Genomic DNA, 15,605 nt, shown 5'->3' with positions numbered 1-15,605 from the left:
CTTACCAGATAACCACGTATTAAGGGGCAGTGTTAGTGTTTAACGACATTTACTAGATATCATCAGTAAGAACACCCTGCTGTATTCATCATGGACCGAAAACCCGTAAATCGCCTTTGATCAAACTGTCTCAAGAGAAGGTGGTTCAATAATTTGATTTGTTATTTTAAACACGCAGCAATAATCACAAAGGTCATTTCGTGCATAACTCACATAATAAATATGTGACGATTATTGACTGCTTGAGCATTTACCATAACTTATAACGATGCTCACTGGAAATAAATCCAACAAGTTGTTCCATCATAAATATGATTAAATATATTATATAACCTTGTCTCTGCAGTTAAACATTTGATGCTCAAGCTTTTCATTCTTATCTTCGAGGTACAGGCGTGGTATTCTCTGCGACAGCCGCGGCGCTGGGCACACTGATGTACAGTGTTTGTAACAGGGTAGTACTGCAGGGTTACTACTGCAGGGGTTTCTCCGGATGACATCATCCCACTCTGAAAACCCTGCACACACACACACACACGCACGCTCTTAGTTTTGCTTTTATTGCACAGATTGGAGAAACGAACGCTATTGGCTCTGGCCAAGATGGCACAGATTTGTTTTAATAATTTGCACGACACTGTCATACTCATAGCCGAGAAAACGAACTATACGTTATAGTATATATATTTCCTTTTATATAGGGGGACAATTTACTACTATTAGTGAAGCCGTGTGCTCTGATAGGTTAACACAAGGGTACAAACACAGAGAGAGCCTGTCAGCGTGTACGGCGGAATAGTGCACTCCGATAGGTCAATGCAAGGTGCATGCGGAAGCAGCCAATCAGCGCAGACGGATGAGACGAGAACCGTGATAGGTCAGCGAGAGGTGGACGCAGAGGGAACCAATCAGCGTGCACGGGGCAGGCGCGTGCTCTCATAGGTCAGTACGAGGTGCATTCAGAGGAAGCCAATCAGTGTAGACAGTGGAGCCAGGTGGTGCGTGACGTCCCTGTCATCCTGCCCGTGCTGAAGGTTTATTTTGGCTTCTGCTGCTTCTCAGCCGCCGCCATTATAGAAATTGGCGAAACACTACTGTGGAAAAAATGGGTATTTAAATTGTGAAGAATCCGAATACAACACGACATAAAGGGGGGGGAAGGTAGGGGGGGGGGAAGGTTGTAGGGGTCTCATGGTCTTGTGAGCGGAAAGAGGCCGAGGACGGGAATTGATTGGAAACATGTAAACGGGGGGGGGTTTCGGAAATTACCGGAGTAAATTGGGATTTGAGGGAAGCTCGAGAGCTCGGTGCTCGGGACGATTTGAGAAGAGCAGGGCTGGGGGCGACCGGGTTGGGAGCGAACGGGGGGCTCGGCACCGACGGCTCTAGAAGAACCGCGGGGCTCGTGGCTGGCAGCTCGAGCGCGAGCGAGCGAGCGAGAAAAAGAGAGCGCGAGGAGCGCAGCTCGCGGAGCGCGGTGGGACTGCCGTTGGGCGCTGGAGACAGGAGCATAAAGACAGGAAAAGGTAAGGCCTTCAAGGAATACTTCAAAACACGTCAGTGACACTTTTGTCGGCACACACAGTTGGAGGAATTCGCAGTAAAGCTGTCTACGTCGTTACAAATGCGACATTTTTGCGTTGTGGGATCACTTGTTCAAGCGGCTGGTCGTCGTGTCCCCACCGACATAACGGGACCGTTTCGCTGTTACCCACTCACTGCTCGGTTTTACCACGGTAACTGGCCCCTCGCCTGGTGATTACTAACATAATGTATATTGTAATTACATGGCTAACGGAGAGATGATAGTTCACTCTTAATAACAACCGAGGCGAGGCGCTTAATTTATAGCCGGATGAATACGAGAACGCTTCATCCTCTGGTTCAGGACAATTCGAGATAAGATCGCTGCTTTAAATTGATCAGTTCCGGTTGATGATTTAAGAAAAATATATTAAAAGTGTCAACATTTCAGTAAAATTGCCTCAGGCCTCTCGGTTCTGTCCTGCCTGGTCAGTCAAACAGTTCACCAAGTAAGTTTCTCGTCTGTCCGTCATCCATGATCTGACTCTGAACTGTCGGAATGCGCTCATAACCGTGTCCTCTTAGTTACTCTTTATAGATTTTTAAATATACATATATTTAGATCACGTCGTTCATTATCCTAACCCATTTAGTGCCTTTTTTTTTTTTTTTTTTTTTTTTTTAAAAAGGAAGGAAAAAATTCACACATTTACGAACGCACTTGAGGGTTCAACAGCTGGGTTCCAACCGGAAACAAGTTTACTGCACTTGTGCTGCCTGCTCTTCACTCTCTTGCTTGTAAACTTGTAGTATACTGGTATTTTATAGAATTTCAACACGATGAAAAGCCTTTTCGCATTACAAAAGCACTAGTCTATTAATTTCAACCATTAGGTTTTTTTTTTTTTTTTTTTTTTTTTTTTTGTGGAAGTTGTGGTCTAACACGTAAGACTTGCTTAAAGTGTTTTTTTTTTTTTTTTTTTTTTTTTTTAAAACATGTCTATGATCAAAGCTTAGTGCATGCAAGCAGTGTGCAATATAAGTGGTTTTTGGGGATACTGCTTATTAATACTGAACTGTCTTGCAACCTTGCATGCTTTGGCATATACAGGATCTGTACTGAAGTGCATTTTAGGTGCAGTGTTCTTACTGGTGACAGATGCCTGCGCTCAACTTGTTTTTTTTTTTTTTTTTTTTTTTTTTTTTTGGTCATTTTTATTTTTGTATTTCAAATACATGTTTTCCCTGGTGTGTGTTTGCGAACCCAAAGCTGTACTCTGGCTTGTATGGTAGTTATTCCGGAAAAAGGAATTTCGGCCATAGATCAAAACCTTTGTGGTGAAACTGTACCACATAATACTATTTTGGTGGTCCTCTGTTTACCCATTATAGGTTTTTTGAATGGGTGTCTCCACCCACCCCCCCATTTGCAAAAAAGGTTTAACCACTCCACCAGAGGAACTTGTTTTCTGCATACTTGGAAATATTGAAGGTGATCCGGAGGAGGGAAAAAAAAAAAAAAAAATATATATATATATATATATATTTTTTTTAATTAATGTAAAGTTGAACTTTTAGGTCTGCTGTTTGCATTCATGTAGTTTTGTTGATAAATATTGCACCTATGGGAAATCTTACTACAGTGAATAAATACAGGTAAATTCTGTGTGGTAATATCTAAATTTAGATTTTCATTTTGAGGTGAATGCCTACCCATTTGATTTGAGATTAATTTGTTCTTTTTGTTTGCTGCCCTGATGTGCTTTTGCTTGTGTTCCAGCTGCTAGCTTCCTGCTTTGTCTCCTTGAGGAACAGCTGGTCAACAATGACAGAGCGAGGGCTGAAATGGGCCTGTGAGTACTGCACATACGAGAACTGGCCGTCAGCAATTAAGTGCACCATGTGTCGTGCCCAGAGGCCCAGCGGGACCATCATCACTGAGGACCCCTTCAAGAGCGGGTCCAGCCTGGATGCAGGTCGTGAGTGGGATGCACCATTCTTGGAGGGCGGGGGTGCCCTGCTCATCTGCCCTGACTCAAGCGCACGGCCCCGTGTTAAGCCCACCAGCCCATCTGAGGCAGTCAGCAAGTGGTCCTGCCAGATGTGCACCTACTTGAACTGGCCACGTGCAGTACGCTGTACTCAGTGCCTGTGCCAGCGCCAGCGGGCCCGCAGTCCTGCCGAGGCGCCCCAGTCTTCGGGTTCTGGTGGCCGTCCCATACCTCCGCCCCCACCGGTTGACCCTTGCGAGGAGTACAACGATCGCAACCGGCTGAACACTCGTGCACAGCGCTGGGCATGTGCTGCCTGCACCTATGAGAACTGGCCCAAGACACGCAGATGTGTGGTATGTGACCACCCGAGGCCCAGCAGCCCGGAAGCCATTGAGCTGGCAGAGTCTGAGGAGCCATCACCTGTCATCAATGAACAGGACCGAGCCCACTGGAGGAGCAGCTGCAGTGGGGGGCAGAGAAGGTCCCCCCCAACCTCCAAGAGGGAGTCGGAAGTTAAAATGGACTTCCAGCGGATTGAGCTGGCAGCTGGGGCAGTTGGAAGCAAAGAAGAGCTTGAGGTGGACTTCAAAAAACTAAAGCAGATCAAAAACAGAATGAGGAAAACAGATTGGCTTTTTCTGAATGCTTGTGCTGGTGAGTTACCTTTTGCAGTGTAAGGTATACATGTATAAAGGTTTGTTTTTTTGAATAGTCAAGAACCGGCTTATTGATGGGAAAACAGACTCTACACACTTGTTTTCTCTTCTGACAGGCAGGAATTACGGGGGAAATGGATTATGTCCTAAATATAGTATTCGGTGTTCGTCTCAGTAATAGAATATGGTAATGGAAGATTAGGATTTCTAGCTGTCATTTTCAGTTGGTATACAGGTATTCTGTGTTCTGTTTGCTAGAAGCAATTGATTTCACCATATAAGGACAGGTTTGTGCTGCACTCCAGTTTCTCTGGTTATAACAACACTAGCATTGTGAGGCCTAAAGTGGTTTGTCCTTTGATGTCCTAACATGAGGAGGCCACTGGTGATCTGCCACAGGTTAATGTTTGATTGGTTGTTTCCCTGATAACCACACAGTTCTGTCCCCCCATGTGTTTCTACCCAACTTAATCACAATGGAAGTAGGGATGATTTGGTGAATGACTTGCATATGCTCATTTGTGCAAAATTTGAACAAAGGATTGCTTGTCTTTTAGACAGCAGATGCGTTTATTGCAGTGAGAGGCTGAATTTCTGCTTAAGTAGACTGTGTGCCCTGAACTTGTACATGTACTTTAGTTGATACTTGCATCAAAAAAAATGGAAAATAATGAAGTTTAAAGCAGATTAAATGCATGTGTTAAAATCATAATGCTGTTTAGCATTTTCATTGATAGCTTATGTATCTTACTAGGTTTATGTTGACAGTATAAATGTTTTGACATAGTTCCAGATGATGTAGGGATTATTAAGCATCCAGTGGGTGTCATGTCTTCGTTTTTTTTTTTCCTTTTTAGAGGCTGCAGCTCAGTGATTCTTCAGTGCCTTTGATTGTAATTGTTTTGTTTTAAATTACATAATATAGTGTCTAGTAAATATCTTGTTTACAGTATTACTACTTTCCAAAATAACTGATATGATTACCTGATTTGTGCATGGGGTTTTAGGAGTTTCGTTACTGAATAGAGGAGGAAGAAGTGGATGAAGATGTGAGTGAAAGAATGTATCACTGAATGAATAAATGATTGTGCCACTACTGTCCCTAGTAGTATACTGTTACTGCCTTGGCTATACTGAGCCATGTGTATCAGGTACAGGAGCTCAACACTGGGGCCCCCAGTTGGCTGCAGGATGGAATAGCGGAGACTGGTGGTTGTTGAATCTCAGCTGTAGGCCCCCCAACAGCCAAGGTCCACAGAGGCTGCTGGATCTCAATCAAATGGGCTTGTAAACAGTGGTGCTCATGTGCTGAGCCAGTTGTTCTGCAGTAAAAATAGCTCTTAGCATGTGCACATTGCAAAAAATAAACACCTCGGTCTCAACCTTGGCCTGCTTGTTGCCAGGTCATATGTAGCAAACCTAGTATGGTACTGTTTTAGCACTGTAAACAGGATTTTACATTTGCAGCCTGGAATCTTCTCTGTTGGTGTGTTACTGTACAAAGCTGTTATTGCAATGCAGTCCAAACATTTTCACTAAAACTTGAATCACTGTTTAGGCTTGAATAGCTGTTTATTTGCATTGCAGTTGCCATTGTTCTGAGCATTCTGGCTCACAGTTTTGACCTTCCGCTGTTATAAAGCTGCACATTTACTGAAGCAAACGCTGACCAAATTGTTAAAGGGTACAGCTTAAGCTTAGCTCAGGTCATTAGCCTCTGCTCTGCATTGTTGTTTGCCAGGACTAATGGGGTTTCATAGCATTGGGATTTGAGGACACTTCAAGTCTACTTTGGACTGTATGTCCGCACACACCCAGTGATGAGCGATTTCCTCCTGCTTTGAAGGTCATTCAGCCTGACAGCCTTAACATGTCATGTCCCAGGATGTCCTGAGTTTGCTGTGATGTGCTAGATTCCTTTTTTTGTTCTGAGTCCTGTGATAATGTATGTGATCTCTGTGTGAAGCTGTGGGGTTTTGTATCTTGTTTGTTGGGAGTAATGATACAACAGTGTAATTATCTTCTGGATAGTATTGACAGTGGGAAGAATTAGAAGACATTGATTTAATCTTTCAACAATACAAAACACATTAACAATGAAAAATGTTGTTCTAAGAGGACATTAATTATGTTAAAATTAACTTGTTTAACACAGGGGTTTTCCAACCCTGGTTCTGGAACTCCCTTGCTGCGCATTCTGGTGTTTGTTGCATCTGAGCTCTTAATTTGCTGTTTAGTTTTTGGTTGAATGAGTAATAGGATTCAACCCAAAATTAAATCAGAAGCATTAGTTTAAAACTGCTATCTTTCCACTTGTGTAAGACCAAATTGCTGCTATTTTACTGGAGCATGACATGAATTGTTAATCTACTTTGTTTTCTAAAATTGAATAAGTTGCATCACATTTGCATTTCAGGCTTTACCCTCAAATCTTATGGATAAGTAATTAATTAATATGCTTTTGGAATAATTGAAATGACAACTCTTGAGAAACATCTTTGTCTTATCTTTTTTTTAAATGTCACAAATTTATTTTTAGGTGATTAACTGAAAACTTTTCCATTTTTAATGTGTTCATGGAATTTTAGCTGTATTTGAGGTGAATGGTACAAGTACAAAATTGTAGTGTAAAATCTTTGTACTGTGTCATCCCTTGATCCTTGACAGATCTTTGGTTTCCTCGTGAATTTCTCCAAGAGTGTAGGTCTTAGCTATACTATGTTCTGTGCCATGGTTATTAAAAGGCCTATGAATCCTGGTCTGATGTTTTAAGGGGTTTGTTTCTTTGGGCAGAAAGATGTGATTGCTGCTCAACCTAGAAGATGGCAGTTGATTTAGCAGTTTTTACATTATATTGTTTCAGTCTCACACCAATAACTTGCTTATGATTTTAGATCACATGTTTAAAAAGGTCTTGTGGAAATTGTTTAAAATGTGACTTGCCAGTGGGATGACAGGGGTCTGTATATTGTACTGGTCTGTCATACAGCTCTGGTTAAAAAGCACAAAGACTTTTGGGTGATTTTAGTCTGACTTCCCAGGATAATTTAGCACTCCCTTGCAAGTAATGGCTTTGTACAGGATGTCTGTTAAAATTAGCAACCCGTTTCTGGAGGCAGATCGTCAGTTTAGTCTTTTTGTATTTCGACTTGAGAAGGAGCTCTGTATGGAGAGTTGGTAATTCTCATCAGTTCTTGAGTCAAGGGATAGATCCTGTAACGTTAACTGATGTAGAGCATAGCTTAGTACATTATCTCTAAGTTAGTATCATGTAAATTCCTGTTTACATATCATATAATTCCATTTATTTTTGTAGTGTGCTTTTCTCACAGAGTGCTAAACAAAGGGATAAAACAAATAAGCAAATAAGATAGTTGACTGTATACTAGAGTCTATTATCCATGCAGTTATTAAAGCTGTAAGTATGCATACTGGTCACGGAGGAAAGGAACCAAAAAAAAAAAAAAAAAACTCCCAGCTGAAAGTGAAGGGAGGGGAGAAAACTGAGGATCCAAGTGCCAGTGGCTGCCCACCCCTCCTGGTCATTCTAGATTAGGAAAAACTTATGTTGTTATTAGTTGTAAATTGACTTAAGCTATACTGACCTTTAATTTGTATTACTATGTGCACAATTGCACCAATAAGGTATATTCCTCCCTCCTATTCATTGTTTAATGAAGTTGAGCATCAGGTTTGGCATTTTAAGGCAAGAGAAAATTTGATTCTTAATGGGGTGTAATTCTTCATGCACATTTTGCAGGCATAACCAGTTGAGAGAAGCCACAAAAAGAGATTGCTGATGTGTTAGGATGCCCTTGCCTTGAAAGTGGTAGCAGTTCTGGAAAATGAGTAAGGGTTTTGTTGATGAAGGTCATTGGACTGAAATCCATGCTCAGACAGCACAAACCTGCAGGCCATTCTAGGGTTTGGCTTCTAGGGAAACGTAAGATGTGACTAAGCCTGGGCTGTCTGGTTCTAGCTGTGACAGATTCTAATGGCTTGAGCTTCTTTTTTGGCACATGCCAGTCAGTTTCCAGAGGGAGCAAACTTTAAGCTCAAGGTTGCTTTATGGTCACTTTTATCCAGTCAGTCAGTATGTCCACCATGCCTAACATGGGGATCTTACACAGCCTGTTGCTCAGTCATTTATTTAACACAATACATTTTATGAGATGGTCACCAATTGTGTTCATGCAGGGATGTTGAAATCCTTATGGGAAAGGTTATCCCTGTGTGGCATCTTCACTAGCACTTAGCCCCTTTGCCTCATTCCCATGAGTATGTAATGCCAGTGACCAAAGTCAAATAGCATATTACTTTGAACTGTTGAGATTGAATATTTGTTTTCAACAGTCCATCTTTTTCAACCTCTGAATCTTTCTTTGCCCCTAATCTAGCCAGCAGTGTGTTGACTGCATTTCTTGCTTTAGACTCCAGTTGTGGTCTTCCTCTGAATTTCCCTGAAGGAAACACTTTAGTTTACCGAACTGTGACAAGCATTAGCACTGGAAACATATTTCAGGGTTGTGTCCGATAGTAGCATGGTATTGTCTGTGTTTATGCACAGTGGCAATGAATATAATGGTTTTGTTTTAATGTAGTGGTGGAATACAAATAAAATTCTCTGTCAGCAACTGGGGTTCATTTCCAGTCATTCGTCTTAATACAATTTTCTCTTTCAAATGATACATCTGATTGCAAGTCATGATACTGTGTATCTGGTGAATTTCTTTTGCAGTTCATTTTTTTTTTTTTTTATGGACTTGGACATGTATGGTTAATAATTGGACCTATTAGGGAGGGCTATATGCAAGAGTGAAAACCGATCTATAAGTTTGTTTGTGGACTGAGTTTGAGACCATTGCTCTACAGCTGTAATTCCTGAAAATCTGTCAGCAGTTATAACTGGTACTTGTAGAAAAGAATTAAACTTTGGGACTTTAGTTCTGAAACTCATTTCCAAGATTGATGTTATATGTTAGTTTTGTTGTCTGTTTATCTTTAGATTTTCTCTCCTTTACTCTTTGTCTTTAACAGTTTTCACAGCCCCTGGAAACATCCCTCTAGTAGTTTTAAATTCAGAGCATTGTTATGCTCCTGGTATTTTAAAAAATGGCCCACCAGGCAAAATTGATGCACAGCATACTAGATCTGTGTGTTGATTCTAGCAATGAGTATGGAAACTGCCAGCAGTATAGCCCAAACATTTCATACACAATGCAATATGTTTACAGTAAATAATTTCCTTTGGCTTAAGCAAGAAGTGTTAGTTGTTGAAAAAGGATTGTCTTGGTTCTCAACCTGGAATGTGCACAACTGGCACAGCTGAAATGAAACATCCTATTGTGTAAGCATTGTGTTGGAACCTCTTTACAAACTTCTCAAGATGTTTGAAATGCTGAATATGTATTTCTGTACTTTCCCCTATGTTTAAAAGGGATTTTGTAAAATTGACAGAAATGAAAATGTTTATATGTTGGATGTCTAAGATGAGTCATTTCTATTTTGACTGGCCTCATTGTGTGAATTCACTGACCCTCCCTGCATGGTCTTTGGACTGCAGGTGTGGTGGAAGGGGATCTGTCTGCAGTGGAGGCCTACAAATCCTCCGGGGGGGATATTGCGCGACAGCTCACAGCTGATGAGGTGCGCCTCCTGAATCGACCCTCTGCTTTTGATGATGGATTCACCCTAGTTCACTTGGCTATCCGTTTCCAACGGCAGGATATGCTAGCCATTCTCCTTACAGAGGTAAGATATGGAAGCTTGGATTGGTGTGATCTTGTACACTGGTAAATGTATGCAAGTGGCCTGTCTGTATTTGTAAATATATGATCTTATCAGAACAAAACCATGATGAGTAGAAATCATGTTTTCCTTCAGCTTTCCTCACCCAAAGCATGGTGGGATTATGAAGTGTAATGGGAAAGGCTCTTTGCAATGACAGACAGGATAGCATGCCCCTCAGACAGAATATATATAATATTATATATATGATGCTTTTGTGTGTGTCTGCATTCACCATGCAAATTGGAGGTCAGCATTATTACCAGACCTGGTTTATGCCCTGATTTAGGGATTTAACAATGAATTATGCAAATCACAGCCTGGCTATTGGCCTTTTGGGGTATGATGTCATAACACTGACACTAGGGGAGCCAGACTGGTAATTAGTGTACATGGAATGCTAAATGTTGACAAGCGCACTCATGTAAGCATTTAAGTGTGTGCCTCCCCCAACCCATTGTCTCTCACCTCTAAGCAGGTCTCCCAGCAGGCGGCAAAGTGCATCCCAGCTATGGTATGCCCAGAGCTAACAGAGCAGATTCGCCGGGAGGTGGCCGCCTCCCTACACCAGCGCAAAGGAGATTTTGCCTGTTATTTCCTCACAGATCTTGTTACCTTCACTCTACCTGCAGGTGATAAATTCTAGAATAAACAATATAAAACAAAGAAATGCAAATAACATTGTTAGAAATTTTACATTTTAGCCTACATGAAGTTGTGCTTTTTTTTTTTTTTTTGTGGTATGTCAGGATAGGTTTAATCTACATAGAAAGACTGGAGCAGGCCACACTTCTTGAAGAGTTTGTAGTTACGTTTACATTTATTCATTTAGCTGGCACTTTTTTCCAAAGCAACTTGTGTTAAGCTACCTACAGTTATTTACCAGTTTACACACTGGGGTAATTTCTTTGTACTGGAGCATTTTGGTGTAGTTATATTGCTCAAAGGTATCGCAGTTGTAGGTGAAATTTGAACCTGCGACCCTCAGGTCTGAAGGAAACTGGTCTAACCACTATACTGTCGGCTGCCTCATATCTCTTAGTGATGCACATGTCAGCTTCTTAAGTGCTGCATATATTTTTCTAAACTACCTTTTAACCGAACATTAAACTTGGTTCACTGTGGAGTGTGTTCTTTGAAATTTAAAGCAAAGTTCTGGATAAAATTGTGATGTTCTCTTCATAATAGGTTTAACAATGCTAGCATGTGTTTAATTGCTAACGTTCTAAGTTATATTGGTCGTTTTTATTTTTTTCTGTTTGTCCTTTCCTTTGCAGATATCGAGGACTTGCCTCCATCAGTTCAAGAAAAGCTGTTTGATGAGGTATTAGACCGGGATGTGCAGAAAGGTATGACGAAATCCTCATTGTAGTATTTACTTTCATCCTTAAATGTTAATGTCTGCATTTTATTCTTGTTCTGAATGTGTTCATCTCTGCTGGTAAACTGAAAGGGCTTGTGTTCTAATTAAATAAGTCAAGTGCTAGAATTTCCAGCACTGAGCAACACTTCGTCCTAGTGCAGACTCCTGCTGCTGCAAGACTCCCCAGGTGTCATGACCCATTTATCAAATTTAATTGGGTCATTTTGGTCCAACTAGGGGAATGGTTGGGAAGTAGAATACACAGACAGCTCATGAGTTTCCCTTTTGTTGACACAGAGCTGGAAGAGGAGTCTCCAATTATAAATTGGTCGCTGGAGTTGGGCACGCGGCTGGACAGTCGTCTGTACGCATTGTGGAACCGTACGGCAGGTGACTGCCTCCTGGATTCGGTGCTGCAGGCCACCTGGGGCATTTATGACAAAGACTCGGTTCTTCGCAAGACTCTACATGACAGCCTGCATGACTGCTCGCACTGGTATGCTTGAGCTGTGAGGGATATGAGGACTCGCTGGCTTTTCATTGGTACCATGAATCTGAATTCACTGTATAATTTCCTGTTTCTACATAACAGCTTAGCAGAAATGCCCAATTTTTCTTTTCTCAGGTTCTACACACGGTGGAAGGAGTGGGAGTCATGGTACTCCCAGAGCTTTGGCCTACACTTCTCTTTGAGGGAGGAGCAGTGGCAGGAGGACTGGGCTTTTATCCTCTCACTGGCCAGTCAGGTATGTCGCCTCCTGTTGGGCATGGTGAAAAGTACTCTACTCTCCATAGTGATGTGTAAACATGGGTTTTAGTTAAAACCTATAAACAATTTAAAGTTTTAACACAAGTCACTGCTAAATGACAGAGTGGATTTCTGTGTGCTCTTCTAACCTTTCAGCCTGGAGCGAGCTTGGAACAGACCCACATCTTTGTTCTTGCACACATTCTTCGTAGACCAATCATAGTTTATGGAGTGAAGTATTACAAGAGTTTCCGTGGCGAAACATTAGGATACACTCGTTTCCAAGGTGAGCAGCTTCATGGGGAAAGAGTTTGAAAGTTTTTGTGTGGTTTGCTGTAACTACATATTTTCCATTCAAATGTAATCTCAAAGGTGTTTTTTCTTCATATATTCTGTTGCTTTGGTTATCTACTCTCCCTCATACTAGATACCATGGCTATTGCAGTGTGCAAATTTCATGCCTTAAGTTTTTACATTTCGTGAAACTATACAGTTTTAAAGCACAGTTTAAAAAAAACTTAATTCTGTTTAAATTGTCAGGGTTCCTTAAAGCTTTTAGACCAAATCAGGAACTAAATTATGCCCTTAAGTATTAGTCACTGTCTTGAAAAGCTGATAGCCCAATTAGAATTACCCTGATGTAATCTGCTTATGTTTACATAGTTTTCTAAAACCCACATAGTCAATGTGTTCTTTAATTTTTAGATCTTATGTTAGTTAGCTGTGCATGTTTCCTGAAGTTTTTTTGTAATCCTGCAGAGTCAAAATGCAAACTGCCTTAAAACCAGCTGGAAAATTTATTTCAAATTGTATTTACTGTGAGGTATCTGTGTGACATTAAATGACCTATGTTTATACATGAAACATAGCTAATACTATTGAACCAGCAGTGTGTTTGTGTGTGCGCATATGTTTTGGCTGATCAGCAAGGACATGTATATGTCATCAGCAGAGGAGTAATATGGCATACCTCATGCTGGAAGAGGCATGGGGTTTCACAGAGTAGTTTCTGCTGAAGGAGGCCAGTAGTATTCCATGGAAAGGCACAGCCTGAGTCTGTCTGGAGCCACAAAGCTGTTCATATTTTAGCAATTCCCCTAGCTACTTGTTATAAATCATAAGGCTTTTTTTAATTTAAAAAAAAAAAAAGCATTTTAGTGCATGAAGAGTGTTTTTTTTTTCAGTGGTTTGATTTTATTGTATATTTTTGCTACTGTCAGTATTTGCTTCATTGCAAGTCTCATGGAGTGTGTTGGATGGTGCTTGGTTCTGCCTGAACTCTGCCTTACTGCTCTTGTAGGTGTGTACTTGCCTTTGCTGTGGGAGCAGAGCTTTTGCTGGAAAAGCCCTATTGCCCTTGGGTACACGCGTGGCCACTTCTCTGCACTGGTGGCTATGGAGAATGATGGCTATGACAATCGGGGCGCAGGCGCCAACCTCAACACTGATGATGACGTCACTGTCACCTTCCTGCCGTTGGTGGACAGCGAAAGGAAGTTATTGCATGTGCACTTCTTGTCAGCACAGGAGGTGAGGGCTTTTCTGTTAAATACATGACTGCTTGTGTGTAAAGTGATCCCTTGAAACAGCATTAATTGAACCATCATGCACCTCTCTGTAAGAATGGGTCAAAAACTTAAGCCATCTTGGAAGCATCTCTACCGTGACATGGTATTGATTGTACAATAAGTATGTATACTTAAACCATGGAATAACTTTGCAGTTATTTGGATTTTATAGTGTTGGGTTTTTAAAGTTTCCCAGAGGAGCATTTAGACAAAGCCACCCTAAACAGCCCCCACTGACTTTTCGTGTGTGTGTGTGTGTGTATCTCTCTCCTCCTCCTTCCCTCTTCCCTTGGAGATGGGGAATGAAGAGCAACAGGAAAAGCTTTTGCGGGAGTGGCTGGACTGCTGTGTTACAGAGGGAGGTGTTCTGGTGGCGATGCAAAAAAGCTCCCGTCGACGGAACCACCCACTTGTTACGCAGATGGTGGAGAAATGGCTGGATGGCTATCGTCAGATCAGGCCTTGCACCTCGTTGTCCGATGGTGAGGATGATGATGATGATGAGGATGAATGATAAGTCTGCAGGATCAAGGAACATCCTCTGAGTCCTGCTGACCTGATCAGGCAAAACAGAGGGAAGCGCCTTTGTTGACACCATGGGGATGAGGGTTGGACATTTCACCATCATTTTGAAAGGAAAGGAAGGAAGGTGTTCTTGTGGTAGTTTAAACACCTAAAATACAACCATAAAAAATAAAGGAAAAATTAAAGACTGAAGGGCCTCTTCTTTGCTGCGAAACTGAACTGGTATGGGTTCAAATAAGATTAGTTTACAGAAAAGTAAGAATCTTGAATTTTTCTTTCTCCCCATATGTACATCTTTTTCCATAAATGTAATGCATGTGGTTGTTCAACAAAATATTTAATAGAAGAAATACCAGCAATGAAAAACAAACTTTATATTGGTTTATCATGAGCACTTATATAAAAGCACATTTTGAATTGCTTGCCTGTGAACCCCTCATCTTGTCCTCCCTGTGGATGTTAAAGATGTTGGGTGACTTGTTGGAAAAGGGGGTGGATAAGCCAATTATGTGGCCCCTTTACATTTACTTTTACACCGGAGAGTATATTTAGGAAATTGTTTAATACAAACACTAATTAGTATGCACTTAAATAAACAGGAAGAGTTGCCTGATCAACATTGTATTGTGGTAAGAAACAGAAATTTCATTTCAATGCAAAGGTGGTGTCTTTTTAGGAGAGTTTGTGTTCATTGTTATTCCTCATTGTTTACCCTTTTGGAAGCTTTTTTAAAAAAGTCTGACCTATTTATTTTGGCAAGGTGGCACCCTACTTATTTCTCCCTTTTTGGTCTTTTTTTTTTTTTTTTTTTTTGTCTGGTTACCTGTACATTCATTATTGGAAGAAGTTGCACAGAAAAGTTGCTGTGAGAGGGGAATATTGTCTGTGATTTAGTACCTCATTTCTTTGTTACAACACAGGTGCTTATTAAGGCAGGAAAGAGGAAAAAAAATACTCATTAAATTAGAATGCCCCCCTCTGTCCTGTTTTCATATCTTGTTTTGTCTTTTGTTGGCAATGTTTACCTATCCAGCTCATCTTGTGACCCTAAAATTTGAAGTATATATATCAAAGTGGTGTCTTGATCACTTGACTGTTTCCAACCATTCCATTCCACTCTTTAAATGTAGATGACTGTGCTACATCATGCCCAAATTTGTTAGTAGGACTGAGTTAGATTTGCAGAAGACCTCTACTTATTCAACTTTTTAAATTGTTTTTTTAATGTGAAGCCCCTGCACAACTAATCTTTTTTACAATATTATATACAAAGACACATTTTGAACCAAAGCAAAGGCAGGGGACCCAATATTGACTGTTGGCATCACCCACTGGCTTTATTGCTGTTGGTAACAACTGTATTTAATCAGTTTGATGTAACGTAAATCATTGGTGGTTTTGAACAGTGCTTCTATGTGGCTTTGCATTTATGAAAACTTT

General features: G+C 40.9%; 1 protein-coding gene across 2 annotated transcripts; it reads left to right on the top strand.

Moving 5' to 3' along the window:
* The first annotated feature begins 1,013 nt into the window (after positions 1-1,013).
* zranb1a (zinc finger, RAN-binding domain containing 1a) lies at positions 1,014-15,047 on the top strand. Of its 2 annotated transcripts, none has more exons than XM_018760813.2 (10): positions 1,014-1,526; positions 3,305-4,172; positions 9,738-9,925; positions 10,440-10,593; positions 11,239-11,310; positions 11,622-11,820; positions 11,950-12,070; positions 12,229-12,358; positions 13,373-13,602; positions 13,936-15,047. In XM_018760813.2, exons 2-10 carry the CDS (start codon positions 3,350-3,352, stop codon positions 14,152-14,154), a joined length of 2,136 nt encoding a protein of 711 aa, XP_018616329.1. In that variant the 5' UTR covers positions 1,014-1,526; positions 3,305-3,349; the 3' UTR covers positions 14,155-15,047. The 2 variants fall into 2 exon arrangements, with proteins under 2 accessions (XP_018616329.1, XP_018616328.1); XM_018760812.2 differs by having other exon boundaries at positions 10,437-10,593.
* The last annotated feature ends 558 nt before the right edge of the window (positions 15,048-15,605 follow it).

Source organism: Scleropages formosus, chromosome 24 (genome assembly GCF_900964775.1).
Source record: "Scleropages formosus chromosome 24, fSclFor1.1, whole genome shotgun sequence".
NCBI classification, from domain to species: Eukaryota; Metazoa; Chordata; class Actinopteri; order Osteoglossiformes; family Osteoglossidae; genus Scleropages; species Scleropages formosus.
This window is presented reverse-complemented; position numbering and strand designations above follow the sequence as displayed.

What these genes read in the sequence shown, in the direction of transcription:
- zranb1a (XM_018760812.2), top strand. Translation starts at nt 3,350, where the DNA reads ATGACAGAGCGAGGGCTGAAATGGGCCTGTGAGTACTGCACATACGAG. An exon ending in TACCTTCACTCTACCTGCAG is followed by an intron (nt 10,594 to 11,238) that starts GTGATAAATTCT and finishes TTTCCTTTGCAG; the next exon opens with ATATCGAGGACTTGCCTCCA. An exon ending in AGACCGGGATGTGCAGAAAG is followed by an intron (nt 11,311 to 11,621) that starts GTATGACGAAAT and finishes TTGTTGACACAG; the next exon opens with AGCTGGAAGAGGAGTCTCCA.